Here is a 23,447-nt window from a genome sequence, read left to right as displayed (position 1 = left end):
CCTCTGGTTCTAACAAGGTTACCAGGCTCACCACCAGTTTCACTACATCATCACGACACTCTGTTTCCCTCCATTCCTCCAGTCCAGACAGAGTCACCAGGTTCTGCACCACTTCCGACTCCACCTTGGTCCTATCTTCCTCCGTTCCTCTGGTTCTAACAAGGTTACCAGGATCACCACCGGTTTCACTACATCATCACGACACTCTGTTTCCCTACATTCCTCCAGTCCAGACAGAGTCACCAGGTTCTGCACCACTTCCGACTCCACCTTGGTCCTATCTTCCTCCGTTCCTCTGGTTCTAACAAGGTTACCAGGCTCACCACCAGTTTCACTACATCATCACAACACTCTGTTTCCCTCCATTCCTCCAGTCCAGACAGAGTCACCAGGTTCTGCACCACCTTGGTGCTATCTTCCTCCGTTCCTCTGGTTCTAACAAGGTTACCAGGCTCACCACCAGTTTCACTACATCATCACGACACTCTGTTTCCCTCCATTCCTCCAGTCCAGACAGAGTTACCAGGTCCTGCACCACCTTGGTCCTATCTTCCTCCGTTCCTCTGGTTCTAACAAGGTTACCAGGCTCACCACCAGTTTCACTATATAATCACAACACTCTGTTTCCCTCCATTCCTCCAGTCCAGACAGAGTCACCATTTTCTGCACCACTTCCGACTCCACCTTGGTCCTATCTTCCTCCGTACCTCTGGTTCTAACAAGGTTACCAGGATCACCACCGGTTTCACTAAATCATCACAACACTCTGTTTCCCTCCATTCCTCCAGTCCAGACAGAGTTACCAGGTTCTGCACCACCTTGGTCCTATCTTCCTTCGTTCCTCTGGTTCTAACAAGTTTACCAGGATCACCACCGGTTTCACTACATCATCACGACACTCCGTTTCCCTCCATTCCTCCAGTCCAGACAGAGTCACCAGGTTCTGCACCACTTCCGACTCCACCTTGGTCCTATCTTCCTCTGTTCCTCTGGTTCTAACAAGGTTACCAGGATCACCACCGGTTTCACTAAATCATCACGACACTCTGTTTCCCTCCATTCCTCCAGTCCAGACAGAGGTATCAGGTTCTGCACCATCTTGGTCCTATCTTCCTCCGTTCCTCTGGTTCTAACAAGGTTACCAGGCTCACCACCAGTTTCACTACATCATCACGACACTCTGTTTCCCTCCATTCCTCCAGTCCAGACAGAGGTATCAGGTTCTGCACCATCTTGGTCCTATCTTCCTCCGTTCCTCTGGTTCTAACAAGGTTACCAGGCTCACCACCAGTTTCACTACATCATCACGACACTCTGTTTCCCTCCATTCCTCCAGTCCAGACAGAGTTACCAGGTTCTGCACCACCTTGGTGCTATCTTCCTCCGTTCCTCTGGTTCTAACAAGGTTACCAGGCTCACCACCAGTTTCACTACATCATCACGACACTCTGTTTCCCTCCATTCCTCCAGTCCAGACAGAGTTACCAGGTTCTGCACCACCTTGGTGCTATCTTCCTCCGTTCCTCTGGTTCTAACAAGGTTACCAGGCTCACCACCAGTTTCACTACATCATCACGACACTCTGTTTCCCTCCATTCCTCCAGTCCAGACAGAGTCACCAGGTTCTGCACCACCTTGGTGCTATCTTCCTCCGTTCCTCTGGTTCTAACAAGGTTACCAGGCTCACCACCAGTTTCACTACATCATCACGACACTCTGTTTCCCTCCATTCCTCCAGTCCAGACAGAGTTACCAGGTTCTGCACCACCTTGGTCCTATCTTCCTCCGTTCCTCTGGTTCTAACAAGGTTACCAGGCTCACCACCAGTTTCACTATATCATCACAACACTCTGTTTCCCTCCATTCCTCCAGTCCAGACAGAGTCACCAGGTTCTGCACCACTTCCGACTCCACCTTGGTCCTATCTTCCTCCGTTCCTCTGGTTCTAACAAGGTTACCAGGATCACCACCGGTTTCACTAAATCATCACAACACTCTGTTTCCCTCCATTCCTCCAGTCCAGACAGAGTTACCAGGTTCTGCACCACCTTGGTCCTATCTTCCTTCGTTCCTCTGGTTCTAACAAGTTTACCAGGATCACCACCGGTTTCACTACATCATCACGACACTCCGTTTCCCTCCATTCCCCTCCAGAGTCACCAGGTTCTGCACCACTTCCGACTCCAGCTTGGTCCTATCTTCCTCCGTTCCTCTGGTTCTAACAAGGTTACCAGGATCACCACCGGTTTCACTAAATCATCACGACACTCTGTTTCCCTCCATTCCTCCAGTCCAGACAGAGGTATCAGGTTCTGCACCATCTTGGTCCTATCTTCCTCCGTTCCTCTGGTTCTAACAAGGTTACCAGGCTCACCACCAGTTTCACTACATCATCACGACACTCTGTTTCCCTCCATTCCTCCAGTCCAGACAGAGGTATCAGGTTCTTCACCATCTTGGTCCTATCTTCCTCCGTTCCTCTGGTTCTAACAAGGTTACCAGGCTCACCACCAGTTTCACTACATCATCACGACACTCTGTTTCCCTCCATTCCTCCAGTCCAGACAGAGTTACCAGGTTCTGCACCACATTGGTGCTATCTTCCTCCGTTCCTCTGGTTCTAACAAGGTTACCAGGCTCACCACCAGTTTCACTACATCATCACGACACTCTGTTTCCCTCCATTCCTCAAGTCCAGACAGAGTCACCAGGTTCTGCACCACTTCCGACTCCACCTTGGTCCTATCTTCCTCCGTTCCTCTGGTTCTAACAATGTTACCAGGATCACCACCAGTTTCACTACATCATCACGACACTCTGCTTCCCTCCATTCCTCCAGTCCAGACAGAGTTACCAGGTTCTGCACCACCTTGGTGCTATCTTCCTCCGTTCCTCTGGTTCTAACAAGGTTACCAGGCTCACCACCAGTTTCACTACATCATCACGACACTCTGTTTCCCTCCATTCCTCCAGTCCAGACAGAGTCACCAGGTTCTGCACCACTTCCGACTCCACCTTGGTCCTATCTTCCTCCGTTCCTCTGGTTCTAACAAGGTTACCAGGATCACCACCGGTTTCACTACATCATCACGACACTCTGTTTCCCTACATTCCTCCAGTCCAGACAGAGTCACCAGGTTCTGCACCACTTCCGACTCCACCTTGGTCCTATCTTCCTCCGTTCCTCTGGTTCTAACAAGGTTACCAGGCTCACCACCAGTTTCACTACATCATCACAACACTCTGTTTCCCTCCATTCCTCCAGTCCAGACAGAGTCACCAGGTTCTGCACCACCTTGGTGCTATCTTCCTCCGTTCCTCTGGTTCTAACAAGGTTACCAGGCTCACCACCAGTTTCACTACATCATCACGACACTCTGTTTCCCTCCATTCCTCCAGTCCAGACAGAGTTACCAGGTTCTGCACCACCTTGGTCCTATCTTCCTCCGTTCCTCTGGTTCTAACAAGGTTACCAGGCTCACCACCAGTTTCACTATATCATCACAACACTCTGTTTCCCTCCATTCCTCCAGTCCAGACAGATTCACCAGGTTCTGCACCACTTCCGACTCCACCTTGGTCCTATCTTCCTCCGTTCCTCTGGTTCTAACAAGGTTACCAGGATCACCACCGGTTTCACTAAATCATCACAACACTCTGTTTCCCTCCATTCCTCCAGTCCAGACAGAGTTACCAGGTTCTGCACCACCTTGGTCCTATCTTCCTTCGTTCCTCTGGTTCTAACAAGTTTACCAGGATCACCACCGGTTTCACTACATCATCACGACACTCCGTTTCCCTCCATTCCTCCAGTCCAGACAGAGTCACCAGGTTCTGCACCACTTCCGACTCCACCTTGGTCCTATCTTCCTCCGTTCCTCTGGTTCTAACAAGGTTACCAGGATCACCACCGGTTTCACTAAATCATCACGACACTCTGTTTCCCTCCATTCCTCCAGTCCAGACAGAGGTATCAGGTTCTGCACCATCTTGGTCCTATCTTCCTCCGTTCCTCTGGTTCTAACAAGGTTACCAGGCTCACCACCAGTTTCACTACATCATCACGACACTCTGTTTCCCTCCATTCCTCCAGTCCAGACAGAGGTATCAGGTTCTGCACCATCTTGGTCCTATCTTCCTCCGTTCCTCTGGTTCTAACAAGGTTACCAGGCTCACCACCAGTTTCACTACATCATCACGACACTCTGTTTCCCTCCATTCCTCCAGTCCAGACAGAGTTACCAGGTTCTGCACCACCTTGGTGCTATCTTCCTCCGTTCCTCTGGTTCTAACAAGGTTACCAGGCTCACCACCAGTTTCACTACATCATCACGACACTCTGTTTCCCTCCATTCCTCCAGTCCAGACAGAGTCACCAGGTTCTGCACCACCTTGGTGCTATCTTCCTCCGTTCCTCTGGTTCTAACAAGGTTACCAGGCTCACCACCAGTTTCACTACATCATCACGACACTCTGTTTCCCTCCATTCCTCCAGTCCAGACAGAGTTACCAGGTTCTGCACCACCTTGGTCCTATCTTCCTCCGTTCCTCTGGTTCTAACAAGGTTACCAGGCTCACCACCAGTTTCACTATATCATCACAACACTCTGTTTCCCTCCATTCCTCCAGTCCAGACAGAGTCACCAGGTTCTGCACCACTTCCGACTCCACCTTGGTCCTATCTTCCTCCGTTCCTCTGGTTCTAACAAGGTTACCAGGATCACCACCGGTTTCACTAAATCATCACAACACTCTGTTTCCCTCCATTCCTCCAGTCCAGACAGAGTTACCAGGTTCTGCACCACCTTGGTCCTATCTTCCTTCGTTCCTCTGGTTCTAACAAGTTTACCAGGATCACCACCGGTTTCACTACATCATCACGACACTCCGTTTCCCTCCATTCCTCCAGTCCAGACAGAGTCACCAGGTTCTGCACCACTTCCGACTCCAACTTTGGTCCTATCTTCCTCCGTTCCTCTGGTTCTAACAAGGTTACCAGGATCACCACCCGTTTCACTAAATCATCACGACACTCTGTTTCCCTCCATTCCTCCAGTCCAGACAGAGGTATCAGGTTCTGCACCATCTTGGTCCTATCTTCCTCCGTTCCTCTGGTTCTAACAAGGTTACCAGGCTCACCACCAGTTTCACTACATCATCACGACACTCTGTTTCCCTCCATTCCTCCAGTCCAGACAGAGGTATCAGGTTCTGCACCATCTTGGTCCTATCTTCCTCCGTTCCTCTGGTTCTAACAAGGTTACCAGGCTCACCACCAGTTTCACTACATCATCACGACACTCTGTTTCCCTCCATTCCTCCAGTCCAGACAGAGTCACCAGGTTCTGCACCACTTCCGACTCCACCTTGGTCCTATCTTCCTCCGTTCCTCTGGTTCTAACAATGTTACCAGGATCACCACCGGTTTCACTAAATCATCACAACACTCTGTTTCCCTCCATTCCTCCAGTCCAGACAGAGTTACCAGGTTCTGCACCACTTCCGACTCCACCTTGGTCCTATCTTCCTCCCTTCCTCTGGTTCTAACAAGGTTACCAGGATCACCACCGGTTTCACTAAATCATCACGACACTCTGTTTCCCTCCATTCCTCCAGTCTAAAAAGAGTTACCAGGTTCTGCACCACTTCTGGCCCCACCTTGGTCCTATCTTCCTCCGTTCCTCTGGTTCTAACAAGGTTACCAAAATCACCACCGGTTTCATTACATAATCACATCACTTTGTTTCCCTCAATTTCTCCAGTCCAGATTACTAGGTTCTGCACCACTTCTGGCCCCACCTTGGTCCTCTGTTTCTCTGGTTTTATCGAGGTTGCCAGGTTCAGCTCTAGTTCCTACTCCAAGCCAGAATGAGACTAGAAAACTTCATCTCAGCAGGGAAGACAGCCACCTTCTCCCCACTACTTTGTCCCTGTCTCTCCTTCTTTCTCTGCCCTGTTCTTCTGCTGGGAGGAGGGTCTCTGAAGCCCTGATGTTATGGACGGCTGGTCCAATGGATTCCCAGAGGGACACAGTACCAGAAGAAGAATGGCAAAGAGGCAGTCCGTGGAGGAGAGTGTGGTGGACGAGGACTGTATTACAGGATTTTAATGGAACCTCCTTGTCGCCCAGTCTGAATAATCAGTTTCCCAATAAGACTTTCCTTGTGTTCCCAATACCTATACAAGGTGTCCTGGATTAGGATTATAATGAGTGCATTAGATTAACAGTTAGGGTTGGACATTTTGGAGACAAAGTCAGAGAGGCGAGACTGTGGTGGTTTGGACTTGTACAGAGGATGATGATGCAGGTCTAGTAGGAGGTTTATGGATATGGTGAGAGAGGATGTGTGTGGTAGGTGTACAAGATGGTCATGTTCCTGTCAGAGGACAATGAAAATGGAGACGTTGATCTGCTGTGGCAACTACTTATTGGAGCAGCCGAAGATATAAGATGTCCTTAATCTCCATTCCTGGTCACTTGTGTCTGAGATCCACAGTTTTCAGTTCTTTATAAAACCTCCCAATGCCGTGCCTCTTGGCCTTCTTCTTCACACGATGCAGGTGTTATATGAACCTTTCAGACACGTTAGTTGTGAGTGGAAAACACTGACATTGGTTGCAGAGCACCGTGGACCCCCCATTCATACCTGTTCACAGGTTTTAATTATTTTGACACACTAACCCAAAATGGAGAAGTGTCCTGCCATCATCACCCTAGACAGCCCCTCATCACTCCATAAATCATCAGATTTATACTATATATTCAACATATGTATGTATAATATTTTAATTCAGATTTTGAACACTTTGAGTATTAGTATTATGAATGATGAGATTGTCAGAAACTGTACAAAATTCTGAGACAGCAACAACATTTTGGCAATGATAATAGCAATATATTAAAATGATAATATAACATATATAATAATGGCTAAATACTCTCTAATGGCTAAATACTCTCAACACATGGATTGTGGTCCAGAAGTTCTAGTGATTATTTAACCCCATTTTATTGTTGCTGTACCTGTTGAGGAACGTCTCAGGGGTTCTGCTCTCAGTAGGGGAGCTGAGACACCTCTTGTTGTCAGAAGAGCTGCAGGTCTTCACACTCTCTGTGTCGCTAGAAATTTGCACATACAGATAGAACAATTTATTTGACATTATTTGTGAAGTGAGTGTTTTCAGGTGTGGGTGGAGGTGATATCTGACACGTACCTCTCATCCAACGTGATGTATTGGTGTGGGATCAGGCCAGTGCTGCCATTGTGACGGCCCTCCCACCAGTCATCTGATGCCCGCTGGAACAGCTGAAGACACGCCCCCTTTTTAAAAGACAGCTCCCTCCCAGAGCGCCCTGAATAGTCAAACTTAGCTACTGCCTCCAGCAGTTCCCCCTCTGCCCAACACACACACACACACACACACACACAAAGAATTAGAGCTTCTGTGCCCTTACAGCTCAGTGTGGAGGGCTACTGAGCGTTCAGGCCATTTTACCATCTTCACTGGTCTGAGCCTCAGTCCCTCCATCCTGATCTACTTCCTCCAGCGGCCCAGACTCACTGTAAGGACTCTCACTGTAAGAGAAGGAGAGATTAAAATGAAAACACACACACACACACACACACACACACACACACACACACACACACACTTACCAGTATTCTGCAGTGCTCATGCACTTCTCATACTGTGGGCCATCCAGCTCCTTCCTGTCTGGGAAAATGACCTCATGGTGTATAATGATGGTCTTGATAACCTCGTTGACCTGTGCCTGACATGAAACCTGGTCCAGGAGGTCAGGAGTGGGCATTAGAGTCGGGCCGAAGCAAATGGCAAGGTTTCCTGGGTCCATCATGTTTTCATCGCTGTACTGTGACAGGCTGCAGGGTCATAAAAGCTGAGGTCATTCTTTAAGGTTCACCTGAACTTGAACATTGATCGTTTTCTTTATTTACTCGCTGTGACAAGAACATGCTGAGGTGCTCCAAAGATTGGTTCAGACATGGCATCACAACATACTGTCTCATCAGACCAGAGAATTTTGGTTCTCATGGTCTGGGTTCAGGTGACTTTTTGTCATGTGCCTTTTACTGGCTTCTGTATACCATACATGTCTGATTGACAGGGAATGATTACAAACTTCAGTAGTTGAGCGCTAGTTATTCTTGCACTGCCTGTTCCCATGTTTACATGTGGCACCAGGTTATGGGGTTTTGTCTGTCAAATTCTGAGGGAAAAAATATGTAATCCATTTTGGAATAAGGCTGCAACATAACAAAATGTGGAAAAAGAGGTGCGCTGTATAGCACCATAATAAAACATATTGGATTGGATAATCTGATAATATTTTATACAGCTCAGTATCTACATAAAGCGAGAGTTGAGTTTTGTGAAATAGGCTGGCACAATGTGTGGGGAAAAACATTTGATAGGACGAATAAATAAGTTTGAAATTCAAGTAGTGAAATGGAATCATTCTGGACCATTGATTACAGAAAGTGTGTGTGTGTGTGTGTGTGTGTGTGTTAGAGAAAGAGAGAGAGAGAGATGAAGAGTAAGGCTCACTGGTTGAGGAAGGCAAACAGGTATCTCATTAGTAAAACTGATGAGTGTGGTGTCGTCATCAGGATCTTCCGGATACTTAGAGCCCTGTCATACAGATTCTCTATTCCTGAACGAGAAATACACACACACACACACACACACACACACACACACACACACACACAGCTCATTAGGTAGAATTCACCATTACGAAACACCACACCATGGCTGACCTCAGTCCCTTGTCCCCATACCCACAAACATCCCATGTGACTTACGCACGCTGGCGGTGAGATCAGAGAACAGCTCCTTGTGGAACAGTGGCTTTTCCAGGTTGCGGAAATAGAGCTTCAGAACTCCAGCCACTGAGTTTATATCAGGAGCGTTGTCCCCGTCCACCAGTGGATCATTTCCTGGGCAATACAGTTCACAGACGTCCGATCAGTAATTTCCAGTGACTGTAATATCACCTGTAAAGTCTGATATACTGGACCTTTAAATATCTCAAGGAGGACAGTGATTCTGAATAAAAAAATCTTCTGGACCAATAACCAATTATACAAAAAAGAAATCAAGTAAAACTTCACATTAACATCACATTATTTTATCTTTTTTGTCCGAAAAATGAATGGCAAACATGAGTGGAAAGTGAGACCCTTGGTGTGTGTCCCCTGCATGATGGTTTACACTAACCTCTCTCAAAGGAGTTTTTAATATCGTTGACCTCCACTTGAGACCCCGAGACTCTGAAAATGCCTTGGTGCTGCAGACCTGCATAGACCATAGACCAGTTACGCTCTTTATTTAAGCAAGTGTATAAAAGAAGAAAATCTATATTTGAAAAGGAGTTCCATCTTGTATCTGGACCAAAGTGCTTCTAACTGTGTTATCAATGGATGTGGCTGGAAATAAACTGCATTCAGTTTTTAGCAATTTATACCCATATAACATCTGTACACAAAACTGATGGAATAAACATTTACATTTTTTTTGTACTTTGTTTAAAATACAAAAATTAAAAGTAAACATTACTTTTCAGTGTCGATGGTGGCCTAGCAGTTAAGGAAGCAGCCCCATAATCAGAAGGTTGCTGGTTCGAATCCTGCTCCGCCAAGGTGGCACTGAGCAAAAGCACTGTCATGTGATGGTTAAAAGCAGAGGACACATCACGTTCACTTTCAAAGTGAAATGACTGTCATTATGAAACACATGACTGTCATTATGGGCAGCCATGACAGGCGCCCGGGGAGCAGTGTGTGGGGACGGTGCTTTGCTCAGTGGCACCTCAGTGGTACATTGGGGGATCGGAATTCGAACCGGCAAAATTCTGATTATGGGGCCGCTTCCACCACTGCCCCTCTTGCACTGCCTGTGTCCCCCCCACTTTATGTAGCCCACTTTGTCTGTGTCGCACACATGCACTTTATGTCAGTATGTAACTTTATTTAAATTTTACATGTAACACCAGGTTCCGAAGAAACATTATTTTGTTTCACTATGTACTGTCTAACATGTATATAGCTGAAATGACAATAAAGCTCAACTTTAACTACAAAACTACATAAGTTTACCTATGATGCAAATTACAGAACCTTTTTAAGTGGATCAACTTGCACAATCGGTGAAATAATAATAATAATAATAATATTATATTTATAGAGTGTTTAATGAGGACTGTATATGTGTGCAAGTCCATGCGTGTATTACTGATACCATGAAGGTTGATGTATCTGATGCAGCTCTCCACTATGAGAGGAATTATTTTTCCTGTATCCTGCAAATGACATGAAGAATGGAGTGAGCAGCATATTTCAGCATTACATCAGATCAGATCACAGCACAGCCTCAATAACCAGACCAAATCTCCATCTGGAGGTGGGCATTACCTGCTGCCTGCTGTGGGAGTTCCGACGTCGGCTGAAACCAATCACAGATGATGAAAAAAGGTCATATTCACTGGTTGGACAATAAATGATGAAAATTGCCCCGAGACAATGAGGTCCCACTGGCTGAATGTTTTAATTCCAGACTCACACAGTGTCGTTTCATCTGGAGTGAAAACATTCTGGAAGGGTGGGGAGTAGTGTAGATCGTAAATACTTAATTATTATCATTAAAAAAACATCATTATGTAAAAACTAATTATAATGAAATGATTTCTTTCTCAGAATTCCAATAAACTTAAAAAATCTTGATCTATGTGTAACTACAGCTAACTGCAATTATATGATAAAACATTAACCAAAATGTGTCTTTTACTTTTCAAAGCTCTAATGAGACCTGGCGGTAGGTTGGTTCATAATTTACTCATTGTGAAAATATAAATATATATCTCAAGAATCCCAGGTCCAGGCAAAATTCACTCACATTCTCAATATCTTAAAATAATTTAAAGAGATAATTGAAATAATTTTAACCTCCTGTGTGTCACTGAATATATTTTGACCATTTGTGTCATAAACTGTTTGCAGCCACTTTGCAATCAAGCTGAAAACCAGTCAATGGTAGCTGAAATGAGTGTGAAATTAAAATTAAGTGGTACCTTATAAATCCAGCCCTACTATAATCACACATTACACACCCAGCAGAACACCCAGTCATGTCTGAGCCTTTACTCAAGTGACAGCAAAATTGGAGTGTCCCATGGATGACAAAAGACCAGACCAGAAAAGAAAATGGCCAACAGAGCAGACAAATCCAAAAACCTACAGCAGCCACTAGAGGGCAGAGTGTGAAAAAAGAAGCTTTATATGTATGTTGTGTCGTCTTGTTTATTATGTGTATTTTGCGTAAATAAGATTCAACAGTATATTTTATATATTGCTCTCTATTGTACTGGGGTAGTACTATGAGCTGGTAGTAGCCTAGTGGGGTAACACACTCGCCTATGAACCAGAAGACCCGGGTTCAAACCCCACTTACTACCATCGTGTCCCTGAGCAAGACACTTAACCCTGAGTGTCTCCAGGGGGGGACTGTCCCTGTAACTACTGATCGTAAGTCACTTTGGATAAGAGCGCCTGATAAATGCTGTAAATGTAAATGTAAAATACTGTGTTGTACTGTGTTCCTTGTGGATGTGCAAACATACTCAATAAAAACTTTTCTGATTCTGATAAGCAACCACAGACATACCTAGTGGCGATAACATCAGCCCGAAAACCTGAGGAGAACACAAGCACAACTGTCATATACAGACATCATAAATACATGCATGAATTACAAGAATGAAGTTTTTCCGTATTTTATTATCACCTTCTGCTATGCTCTTCTTCAGCAGGTCATGCTTGGCCTGGAGTTTGGCAATCAGGTTACTGCCCTCCAGATGTTCACGAAGCTTCTGCAGAACAGAGATACAGCAAATGATTCATTCTGGTGATTGTCCAGACATATTGTTTTTCTTGATATAGTTAATTATGATGGTGAATCAAAAATGGGCATTAATACTGTTCTGTTTTTTTTGTCTATTTATGAAAGTGTTTCATATTTTGATTATTGCATCTCCCTGTTTTCACCCCCTTTTCCACAGAGACAATTTATAAATTCAGAGAAATTCTTAGAAGTGGGAATGAAGAAGATAAAGATGTTGCAACCATGATGGAGAAGTAAAAAATGCCTGCAACCAATCCTCCTTCCTTGCCCCTCTACCGCAAAGCGCAAAGTTACTGCTGCTGATTCTGGCAGCCGTGTCAGACCTCCTGGTGGAGGAGTGTGAAGCTAAATTCACAATCACATTAATCACAGCTGTTGTGATGCATGGCGCTAAAGAATTCAAAGTGAGCTTTATTAAATGGAGTCTCCATTTGGGCACTGGTTATAATACTATACATTGTGAATGTGATTTTTTAAAATTTAATTTAAACATGAACAATAATTTCATAAATGACATCATATGTAATACAATGCAGTACAAATATAAAAAAATAAAAAAGTAAAACCCCAAAACTCCAACTCACCCAATTCTCTCTCATATTCTTCCCTTATACAAATATAAAAGAAAATCCACCAATTGACCATTTCAGCAAAGAGAAATAATGATAATCCATGTTGTCTTTGATTTAATCTATTTATGAATCAGTGCTTGAGTTCTTCTCTGTAGAAGCTACTATATTTCATCACTTTTTATAAAGTCATTAAATGGTCCCATTTTTTTATATAAGAAGCATATGTGATTCTTTTCTTTGACATACATTGTGCCATATTATTGATCCACTGTGCAATAGTGGGAGTTACTGTTTTGGCGGTAGAATGGCAAAGTCATTAAATACATATTGTTTAGTATGCAAATTAAGATGTGCCTAAAAATGTGCCTAAATGAACACTACCATTCAAAAATGGCTCTGTATATAAATGTAGAGAAGGACTGCTGTGACGAATGCATGTCTGTCACAGATTATTAGAAAACCATTATCATCTGCACAGTCACAGTCCGCATCAGTCGTAACTTGCGTATGCACCAGGACAAAAATATAGTTCTCAGACTGAATGTCTGGACTTTTGGTCAGGTAATCTGTGACCCACCAGCAGATGGGATCTAGGATCTGTTCTAGGATCTGACTCCTCAGACAGCAGGAGGTCCAGCAGGTCCTGGGCTGCTGAGCTGATGGTAAGTCACTGTGTATTAACATGTATTGTGTATTGACGTGGTTCTGTGGTACTTTTCATACAAGATCGTGCCTGTACTGGTGACTGTCATCGTAAAGTGGAGCAAGCACAGCACACGGTGGGGACGGTACCTTGACCAAGGGGACCTCAGTGGCACCTTTGTGCCTTTCCTTACCCGCTAGGCACCACTGCACCAAACTGAGACTGTATGACAACAGAGTGTCTGTGTATTCATCCGGCCTGCAAATCACTCAACATTACTCATCATGCTTAGATTTTAGTTGCATGGGAGCTGTTGTGTTAGTTGCACACACAGTATTAGTGCAATTGTGCCACAATAATTAGCATTTATGAGAAAAGTCCATAACAACACAAAAAGATGGAAATGTAATGCTTGCACTGGCTATAGTACTGTGCTACTTGCTACTCATGAGCAGATGTAAGGTCGAGTTACATGTCTGGGTGGAGATGTGAAGTCTGTGCCCTTACTGTGAAGTAGAACTGCTCAGTCTCCTGCTGGTTGGCGCGGCGCTTGGCCAGGCTGGGCTTGCTGAGGTAGGTGTCAGACACGCTGGACTTCACTGATTCTGTGGATCTGCTTCGCTGGAAGTTCTCAGAGACGTCATAGTCTTCCAGGTTCACCAGGTCCTGGATGGTTCTGAGTGTGGCCTCTGATGTTTTCTTAATCTACACACACAGTTTGTAATACGATATAAACCCACACATTTGCTTGGAGAAACCAGGATAATCAATGAGAAGCTAGCATGTTATTTCAGACATGAAAACAGACTTGCACTGTGCTGTGGTCAATAAACCCAGTTCAATTCTATATTCAACTGCTTCACATCAGCATGCCGGTGCGTATGACCTCAAAACATCTTTTATTTCGTGTTTCCTGTAGGCCAGTGATTATCAACGTTCTCACCTCCTCATTCTCGATATTGAGTGTTGTGAGACGTGACTGCAGCTGTGTGTACCGCAGGAGCAATTCAGACTGGACTTGAGGCAGTGCGGTCAGTTGGGTCACCTGACAGGAAGAACACATCCCAGAATGCATTAGTATTCAGAATCAGCGTCAGCGTCAGCGGTGTGTAAAACTGAACATAAAGACAGCATCACCATTTGCATTTGATTACATTTACATTTACATTTACAGCATTTATCAGACGCCCTTATCCAGAGCGACTTACAATCAGTAGTTACAGGGACAGTCTCCCTGGAGCAACTTAGGATTAAGTGTCTTGCTCAGGGACACAATGGTAGTAAGTGGGATTCGAACCCGGGTCTTCTGGTTCATAGGCCAGTGTTTTACCCACTAGGCTACTACCACCACTAGGTCACTGATTAGGTCACTGTTCTGTTTTTAGTACTGGTGTGGATTGTAGATATCAATAGATGTATGGAGTAGTAAGGACAGTGAGCTGAATCACCATGAAACACTATTTTTTTTCACTACTGGTGTCTTAGGCCCCGTTGACATGAGAATGACTTTCTCTTAAACCACTTCATCCATCCATTTCTCTTCATCCACACGGAGACACAGAGAACATGCAGAATGCTGTTTTTACCTCCCTCCACACCTGTAGGTGGCGCTGTAACTCTTCTGTGATGAGTTAAATTAGAAATGTGCACCGTAGAGATGATTTCTTGTAGTTTCTGCAGCACAACCACCAGGGTGCTATCCACCATTGTTGTGTAGAACTCGTTTGGGGTTATAGGTCAGATTGAATATTGGGTTAATATGAATACGGGTAAAAGGGAAATTCACTGTGAAACCCGCTTTAGAAAATAACCGTTCAGGGTCCCCTGAAACGCCATTTCCATGTGGACGCAAGGCCAGAACTGATAGAAATTTTCCTTAAACCCCAGCACCACTGAAAGCTCCTCCTAGTTATATTGTAACAAATACATGGGTGTCTAGACCAACCAATACCCCACAAGCTGTACCAGGCAACACACACCCCTGGTAAACAACAGTTCTCCAACCTGATCTCCAATGTGTGCCTGGAACAGGAAGCACGGAGGCGGGGTGAAGGCAGAGGGGTGTGTCTCCATGAAGCGCTGCCGATCGCCACGGGGATCCAGCCCCTCCACCGCCCCCTCCAGAATGTCCAGGCCTTCGTGCCGAGCCGCCTCAAGGCCGAGCTCTGCTGACAGGTACGTACGCAGCGCACGACTCAGCCCTGCGTGGTAGCCCAGGTCACAGCACTACAAACCAGATACATATGTCACCCCATAACATACACACACCAGCATCGATTGCACAGATGATGTCACTTCCTCCATTTCACATTATTTAGATTTCAACATACTTATGATGGGTGAGCAGATGGCTGGCAGAAAATAATGAAGCAATCTTTGGACACACTTTATAAGAAAACAGAATTTATTTTAAAACCATAAAGCCCCAAACAGGTTAGGACCGCCCCAGGTTATTTCCGTGTGCTCTATCAGTACCCAATCGTTGCCATATGCCCGACTGGTTCCACACCATGGAAAACCCTGCCGTGCGCTCTGCGCTCTCGCTGAAAACGAATGCCTCGTACTGCAAGTAATCAAAATGTCTCCCATTGGCCAATTTTATATTGCATAGTGTTTATACCGGGATGGATGTAGCGTATTCTTGTAACAATAATGTAATAATAAGATAACTTTGTATGATATGACATGGGTTTCAGTTACCAAGACTAGACCATAATGAAACTTGATGGGACTGAAATGAGTGTGGACGAGACTAAGACTAATAAAAACTAAAACAACAGCTAGACTTAAACCAAAATGCAAAAACAGGATAATAAAGTGCCAGTACATACACACACTCTGTACATATATAACAGGTCTGCTGTGCAGGGTGTAAAGGACTCACGTCTATAAGATGAGACAGGTCGTGGACGTAGTACTTAAAGAGGGCAGCGTTGGTGGCCTCCAGAGTCAGAAGGTACTCGTTCCGTGCCTTCATCACCTTCAGCTTGTTCTCTGTGTATTTGGCCTGCCGCTGCAAGGAAGATGGACCCTGACATTTAGCCACATTCACACAACTCAGAAAACATGACAGAGCGTCCATACCTTCTCCTTCATCTTCTGGATCTTGCGGGCAGCATTGCGGCGCTGTGGACGGTCCTCAGAGCGCAGGCTGAACACGGCCTCACCCCCCCTGCTGCCCCGCTCCCCTTGACGCTCCGCTTCTCGAAGCTTATTTTCTGCACTCAGTGTCTCGGTGTGGTACAGGTGGTACGTCTTCATCACCTGCACACACAAATGGAGTAGTGGCTGGTGGGTGACACACCAGCTTATCGAGTTGCAGGTTCAATCTCCCTTCATTAACATACTGAGGAGGAGAAATGTGCTAAAGATCCAGCGAGGAACTCACCGTGTAGAGCTCATTCAAGATCTTCATCAGGTCCTCCTGAAGCTGAAACATGATCTCCTTACTCTGCAACGAGACAAAGGAGGAACACAGGATTGGTCAGAGGAGATCTGAAATCACTTAAAATACTGTGTGAGAGTGTGTACCTTCTTCAGCAAACGCGTTGTGTCCTCACTGATGTGTGTGAAGCGTGTGATGACATTGTTCAGGTAGAGGTCACTCAGGGTGGCGTGGTCTTTGCTCTCTCTGCGGACTTCATTCAGGAGTAGGTACCAGCAGTTGACAGGGGAGAGAAGATTCTGGTCCTTTCTGAAATCCACACAGAACAAGAGCTAAACTACTGATTAACAGCAACTGCAACACTGCAGGAAGAACAGAGAAAGGTTTTCAGGCAATGTTGTGATAGTCAGAAGTTTAAAGTTCAGTTCATAGAAATGACCTAATCAATTTTCACAGCTCATATGAATATACAGTACTGAGCAAAAGTTTTAGACAGGTGTGAAAAATGCTGTAAAAAATTATAATCACAAAAGAAAAAGTTTTCATTATTTGGTGCTATTACACTTTGCCTTTAAACAGAATTATGTCTTATATATTTGCACAAAGGGAGGGATCTTGTATTCAGGTGTTTGATAAATCAATTATACCAAACACGTCCTAATAATTTCACATATAAGTTGAAAGAAAAAAGTTGGAAAAAAAAAAGCTGTGCAGGAGGGAAGAACAGTGTCATGGCTGCCACCCGCCCACCAGACCAGCAGAGGCCGACCCCGGCCTCACTGACCTGGAAGTGCATCCACCCATGGACAAACCATCACATAAAATGGCGGTGAACTGTTGGTTGTAGTAAAAGCCGCTTCTTGATCCTGTTGCCCTGTGTTACCGACTGCCTGCCTTTTGACCACGATTCCTGGATTTCCCTCGTATGGCTTCTGTTTGCCCTCCATGTACTCTGACCCTTGCTACGCCCTCGATGATCTTTCAGTTCCTGCCTCCGACACCGCATCTGACCCTGTGACGACCCGTTTCTGTTCCTTCTGGGGCTGCTGGCATTCCTCCTGGCGTGAAGACACTCCCCGGCCTGTACCCAAGCACACCGCCCTGTCCCCTCAGCTATGCTGATGCTAATTTGCATCCTCACTCTCTCCAGCACCCGCCGCAAGTGTGCCCCAGTCCCACGTTCCTGATAAACAGTCCAACTCTGCCACCATGAAGAGGTTGTGGATGACACCTTGGTCATACACCTTGGCAAGAATAACCACAGCAACTAAACTATAGACAAAATCATAGGAACTGGGGTGCAGAAAGTAGCACAAGGTGCTCTGGCGTGATGAGTCAAAATCCACTGAAGGCAACAAGGTTCCTCACAAGCTTGAGGAACTTTCTGCAAATGGAGTTGGTCAGAATGAATGGTGTCCTCGATGTGGAAAAATACAGGCAGATACTTATTCATCATGCAATACCATCAGACATATGGGGTGTATGATCAGCTCCAACTCTGCAGAAGGAAACATCTGTGTAGCAATCATCTGTGTAAAGAAGAAGCAGTCCTGGAAGTGATCTCAATATCATCAAATCTGTCTGGGATTACATGACAAAACAGAAAGGAAGAATAGAAGATCTGTGGTTAGATCTCAAAGATGGTTGGAACAACCAACCAGCAGAGCTCTTTCAAAAAGAGCAAGTTTAAGAATTGATTCTGTTTGAAGGCAAACAAATATTGATTTGATTTAGATTTCTCTTTAGTCCATTCACTGCATTTTGTTAATTTATGAAAAACAAACATTAATTCTTTCATTTTTCACATGACACTGTATAGGGAGAGGAACCACAGATGTGATAGGTTGCTAAAATGTTAGTACATGTTTTAAATTAATTTTCCAAAATACAGCAGACCTTGATGCCTAAAATAATTTATACAAATGGAGCACACAAAGTTAAATACACTATAGATAGCTTCATGGAAGGAGAAGGAGAGGTTCAGAAGGTCTTTTCTTCCAACCGCTGTCAGACTCTATAACAAAGACCTCACAGTTGACCACACACACACACACACACACACACACACACTTCAAATACACCATGGTAATTATCAACTGTACCGGTGTACCCATTGTACATGTGTAGATTTCAATTGTACATATACATAGATATTTACATATTTATTTTTTGCTGCTATTACCTCTGTTTCTATCCACTTTCTGCCGTGACATATGCAATTTCCCACATGTGGGACTAATAAAGGTTTGATCTTATCTTATTTTATGCACTGAAGGACTTTATTAAAGTTATACTGATGATGAAATGTTGTTACAAATTTTCTGCAGAATACCCTGAAATTGGAACAATAATATGACTCCATAAGCACTTAATCCACATCCTGGGTCACTGGGTGTAGGGTGCGGCACCAGCCCACCATTCACTCACCATTTACTTCAATTGAAAGTGGTTAGCGGTTCCTCTTTTCTGGTGCTAACTAATTAATTAAAGTCTCAGGAAAGGTATTCACAACTGTTCACGACTTCTGTGTTTCAATAATGTCTGAAACTTGGCTGAACCCACTGATTTCCGAAGCGGCCGTGCACCTAGTAAGTCATGATTTTTTCTTACCGAGAGAGCTAGTAGCTGTCCTCAGTGCTAATGTTAGCGTAGCTACTATCTGACACCAACAATAAGCTACAGCAGATGTATCCCGAAGTAAGGAGGACACACCGTAGCTTGTGACTTTAACAAGACAAACTTAAAGTCTGTTCTGTCTAAGTTCCAGAGGCCTAAACACCTTATATCACGTCTACAGCAACATTAAACACGCTTACCGAGCCCCACAGCTTCCACACTCAGGCCAGTCTTCTGGGTCTTCTGGTTCATAGACAAGTGTGTTAACCTCTAGGCTACTACCACCCTTCTTCCCACAAGCCATTATTGCAGTAAATACACATAAACTCATAACAATACCAGTCTCAAATGGTGCATCATTGTTGTCCAGAACTTTATGTGGCACTCTAGGGCACTGACTACCATCTTCACTGTCTATTTGTCTGTTTGCACCATTAAGTAGCCTCCACAATTTCACATATGTAGCATCCTCCTTCAGTGCAATGACAATAACGGCATAACTAACAAAATAACTAAATCAATTTAGAGTTATCAAGTCACCTACTGTACATGCCATTGGGCAATGGGAGGAGAACCGAGGACACCTCTCCCCATACTCAATCAATCCAGCTCTAACCTCTCCACTGTGGGTAAGACCAAAGAGCTGTCTAAAGACAAAAATTGGGACAAAAATTGTCGACCTGCACATGGATGGTCTACATGACCATAAATGTGAGATGCAACAATGTTGGCACAATTATTAGAAAATGGAAGAAAAGGTGACTGTTGATCTCCCTCATACTGCAGCTCCATGCAAGACCTCGCCTGGTGGTAAAACACCAGGTCCTCATGGATTAACATCCTGCAGCGCTCAAAAGGTCCCCCTGATTAAGCCAGCACATGTCCAGGCCCGTTAAAAGTTTGCCAGAGACCATCTTGATGATTCAGATGAGGCATAGATGAGGTTGTATGATCTTTGGGTATGTTTGGAGGAAGAAGAAGGATGAGTACAGTCCTAAGAACACCATCCCAACCATGAAGCATGGAGGTGGAAACATGGGGGACAGGACGACAGGACAACCCAGGATGACCATGTATTAAGGAGAGGATGGATGGGTTTATGTATCTCAAGATTTTGGCCAATTGCCTGCTGCCCTCAGTCAGATCATTGAAGGTGGGTTGTGGTTGGGTCTTCCAGCCAGACAATGAGCCAAAACACAGGACAACTAAGGAGTGGCTACATAAAAAGCATTTCAGTCTTCAGACCTGCACCCAATAGAAAAAAATCGCTGCTGCAGTGTGTGCAAACCTGATCAAGAACTACAGGAAATTACTTCTGTAATTGTTTCTACTTTTCTATTGTATCAAATACTTATTCTATAGAATAAAATGCAACATAACTGTGTAAAATCCCTTTCTATCACAGGTGTACAAACTTACAGATCTCTCCATTATTTGTAAGTGAAAAATTTAGCTAGAAAAAAGCTTGAAAAATTGGTAGTGTGTTAAATACCTGCTTTCCTCACTATACGGCACTGAATACAATACAGAATACAGGCACTGAAAACATGATTTTACATGATTTTGCTTTAATAAATATACTTGTTTAGTATGTTAAACAACAATTGGAAATAAAATTTCTTTTACCAGACACATTTAATGATCATTTGATCCATTTTCCTAACATGAATTATTTCATGAGCAATCGTTATGAAGTTATGCCCTGCATGGGGTTGGTGAGATGCAAATGTACTCTGATCGAAAGTAAAATAAGAGAATCAGGTTCTTTGTAATAGTCCAGGTGTTTCCCACCCAACACACACATAGCATCACATTTTCTCCTTTTATCATTATTCTTTCTGCAGGGAAATTGAAATTGCAGGGACATGAGCACAAACACGAAAACCATCTCTGCTCTGTCAGCAATAAACAAAATAAAAAAAGCATTATGGGCAAGAAATTTGCAATATCACATCTTCCTGGCCTCTCCACCAACCACTGCATAATTAGGGAAAGAGAAAGGAAGGTTAAAATGATGTCCATTGAAATGAAACATTTTTGATCATTCATGTTCTGCTGCCTCTAACCAACACACACATGCATATCTCGTACTTGTACTGCTGGTGGTCCTTTGTGCTGCGTGTCTTGGCCATGAAGCGTTCAGCCAGTTTCTCCAGGTTGCGGGAATACTCCGCCTCGATCTCGCCCTTCTTCCTGAAGAAATCCTGCAGGTCTTGGAGCAGCTGCACACGCACCTCCGTCTGCTGCTCCAAACACTTCTGCTGTTCTACCAGCTGAGCTCTGATCTCTGCACACACACAAAGTCAGTCTATTAGGAATTGATGATATACTTATTGGATAGTAAAATACACAAGTGACTTAATTCTCTTATACAAAGAATAAATCTAATTTTTGAAGAAATTTTTATTTGATTCTTTTAATTCTAAGAATCATCCGTACTTGATTCTGGTCAAGAAGGACAGTCAAAAGTAACAGAAATCATTTAGTCACATTCTGGATATCATGGAACAGCTTTCAGTGTTATACTCATAATGTTCCTTCCAGTGTGATATTACACTGAAGAGGACGGAAAAACAAACTAGCAAATCTGTGGAGAGTAAGGAATGCATCTCTCATCCAGTCAACAGTAGTCTTAGCAGTATTCAATATATCAACTAACCTATTACATGAAATATCAAAATCAAATAGCACACAGGGCTCTGAAATCAAGACCCACCAACCCACAGGCAGTATCACATGTACCTACAATAAGATGGAGTAGAAGATCTGCAATCCTTGACAATTTCATAAGATTCGCCGGGCGTTACTATAATTCAGAGGGTTCTGTTCTATCTGAAGAGCAAAATATACCTTTATATGTCAATGTGCCTGGACTTTCAGGATCTTAAAGTGACGGTTCTCATGTCAGAACTAGGTGTAACAGATCTGCATTATCAGGGAATAATGGGCTAATCAGAAGGTTGCAGGTTCGAATCCCGAGCCACCAAGGTGCCCCTGAGCAAAGCACCCAGGTCCCTTTCATGGCTGCACACTGCTCACTAAGGGTGATGGTCAAAAGCAGAGGACACATTTCACCATGTCACCGTGTTTAACAATGACAATCACTTTCACAATGAACACAGGCACCGTTCATTCACATATTTATATGATGTGGTGGGATGTCATGTTCACTGACCACCATGAACCTGTGCAGATGATAACGGACATTTTATTAGGTGGTGTCTTTTAGTTCTTAAGATCAACTAACACTTCGGACATCGATATATGTTTTCATAGACTAATGATCATGTCAGGGGAGACTAGGATTCCTTTGTACATTTTAAACGAGACTAGCCCTTTAACGTTGCATGTATCATAATTCATACCAGACCTCTATCTCAGTAACATGATGACCTCTTTCCACAAAAGCCTGTTGTATACAATCCTATACATGTATTCTGTCCTCTGGTTGATGACCTATGTACAGCAGGGGTCAAAGGTCATTCCCCCCCCAAAAAAAATTGGTTGCGGGCACTTTGTAACCTGCAGGATTTTCATGGAACAGTTACAGTAAGTGCAATTTAACAAAAATGTTTTTAAAAATGAGTATTTAAAAATGAGCATTTACTAGTGTGAACCAACTCGTAATAACTTGAAATAATGGATAGAAAAAATATATATACCATAATACAAACATTACCCAATATTACCCAAGTTTAGCATGAATATTTCTTCTAATATACATTTTTAGCAGTATATAGTTTGTAAATGTAATAATTGCTTTTTGGCCTTGAATGAAAAATCACCCCACGCAAACAATGAACTACTGTCACGCGTCCAGATGTAATTTTGTATTTTAATTTCATAATAGTGACAAACTAGGACGAGTCTTAAAGCAAACACTGTTGTTACCTTCTAACATCACAAACGGTAAAAGGCATGATGGTGCTTGACCCTAGATGCTAAAATTGTATTTAAAATGGTAATTTCTTGCAAAAAGAGCATTTTCCGAGGCCAAAAGGGGCAGGTGCAGGAGTGCCACCTTGGTTCCATCTGTGAATATGCCTATATATTTTACAATTCCAGCCGATATTAACTTTGCTGTAGATGCAGCCTCTGTCCAGTAGCTTTGCTGTTTTTTTGCTTCTCAGTATTTGGATGAACATGGTGTATCTGCCACTTCTTGTTGTCTCTTCTTGTCCCCCCTCTCACTGCTGAAATGAATTGTGAGTCATTAGGCCAAAAATTGATAGAATTTTCTGTAATGCTGCATGGAGACAGGAAGATGCAGAGTTTATGAAATAAGTATAATATAAAGTGGGGATTCCAGGCA

General features: G+C 43.9%; 1 protein-coding gene across 1 annotated transcript in view; it reads right to left on the bottom strand.

Annotated features, from left to right (window-relative positions):
• srgap1b (SLIT-ROBO Rho GTPase activating protein 1b) overlaps positions 1–23,447 on the bottom strand; it is a 31,558-nt gene that overhangs the window by 5,369 nt on the left and 2,742 nt on the right. Inside the window, exons 2-20 of the mRNA XM_028954278.1 lie at positions 21,227–21,422; positions 16,666–16,828; positions 16,523–16,585; positions 16,219–16,398; positions 16,019–16,147; positions 15,139–15,360; positions 14,078–14,179; positions 13,642–13,839; positions 11,803–11,887; positions 11,683–11,710; positions 10,434–10,464; positions 10,261–10,321; positions 9,241–9,318; positions 8,826–8,960; positions 8,569–8,674; positions 7,659–7,883; positions 7,498–7,577; positions 7,216–7,396; positions 7,025–7,120 (exon numbers count right to left, since the gene is read on the bottom strand). Coding sequence (XP_028810111.1) covers positions 7,025–7,120; positions 7,216–7,396; positions 7,498–7,577; positions 7,659–7,883; positions 8,569–8,674; positions 8,826–8,960; positions 9,241–9,318; positions 10,261–10,321; positions 10,434–10,464; positions 11,683–11,710; positions 11,803–11,887; positions 13,642–13,839; positions 14,078–14,179; positions 15,139–15,360; positions 16,019–16,147; positions 16,219–16,398; positions 16,523–16,585; positions 16,666–16,828; positions 21,227–21,422 — 2,359 coding nt within the window. The remainder of the gene's footprint in view (positions 1–7,024; positions 7,121–7,215; positions 7,397–7,497; positions 7,578–7,658; positions 7,884–8,568; positions 8,675–8,825; positions 8,961–9,240; positions 9,319–10,260; positions 10,322–10,433; positions 10,465–11,682; positions 11,711–11,802; positions 11,888–13,641; positions 13,840–14,077; positions 14,180–15,138; positions 15,361–16,018; positions 16,148–16,218; positions 16,399–16,522; positions 16,586–16,665; positions 16,829–21,226; positions 21,423–23,447) is intronic.

Source organism: Denticeps clupeoides, chromosome 15 (genome assembly GCF_900700375.1).
Source record: "Denticeps clupeoides chromosome 15, fDenClu1.1, whole genome shotgun sequence".
Lineage (NCBI taxonomy): Eukaryota > Metazoa > Chordata > Actinopteri > Clupeiformes > Denticipitidae > Denticeps > Denticeps clupeoides.
Note: the sequence above shows the minus strand (reverse complement) of the source record. Positions and strands in the feature narration are given on the sequence as shown.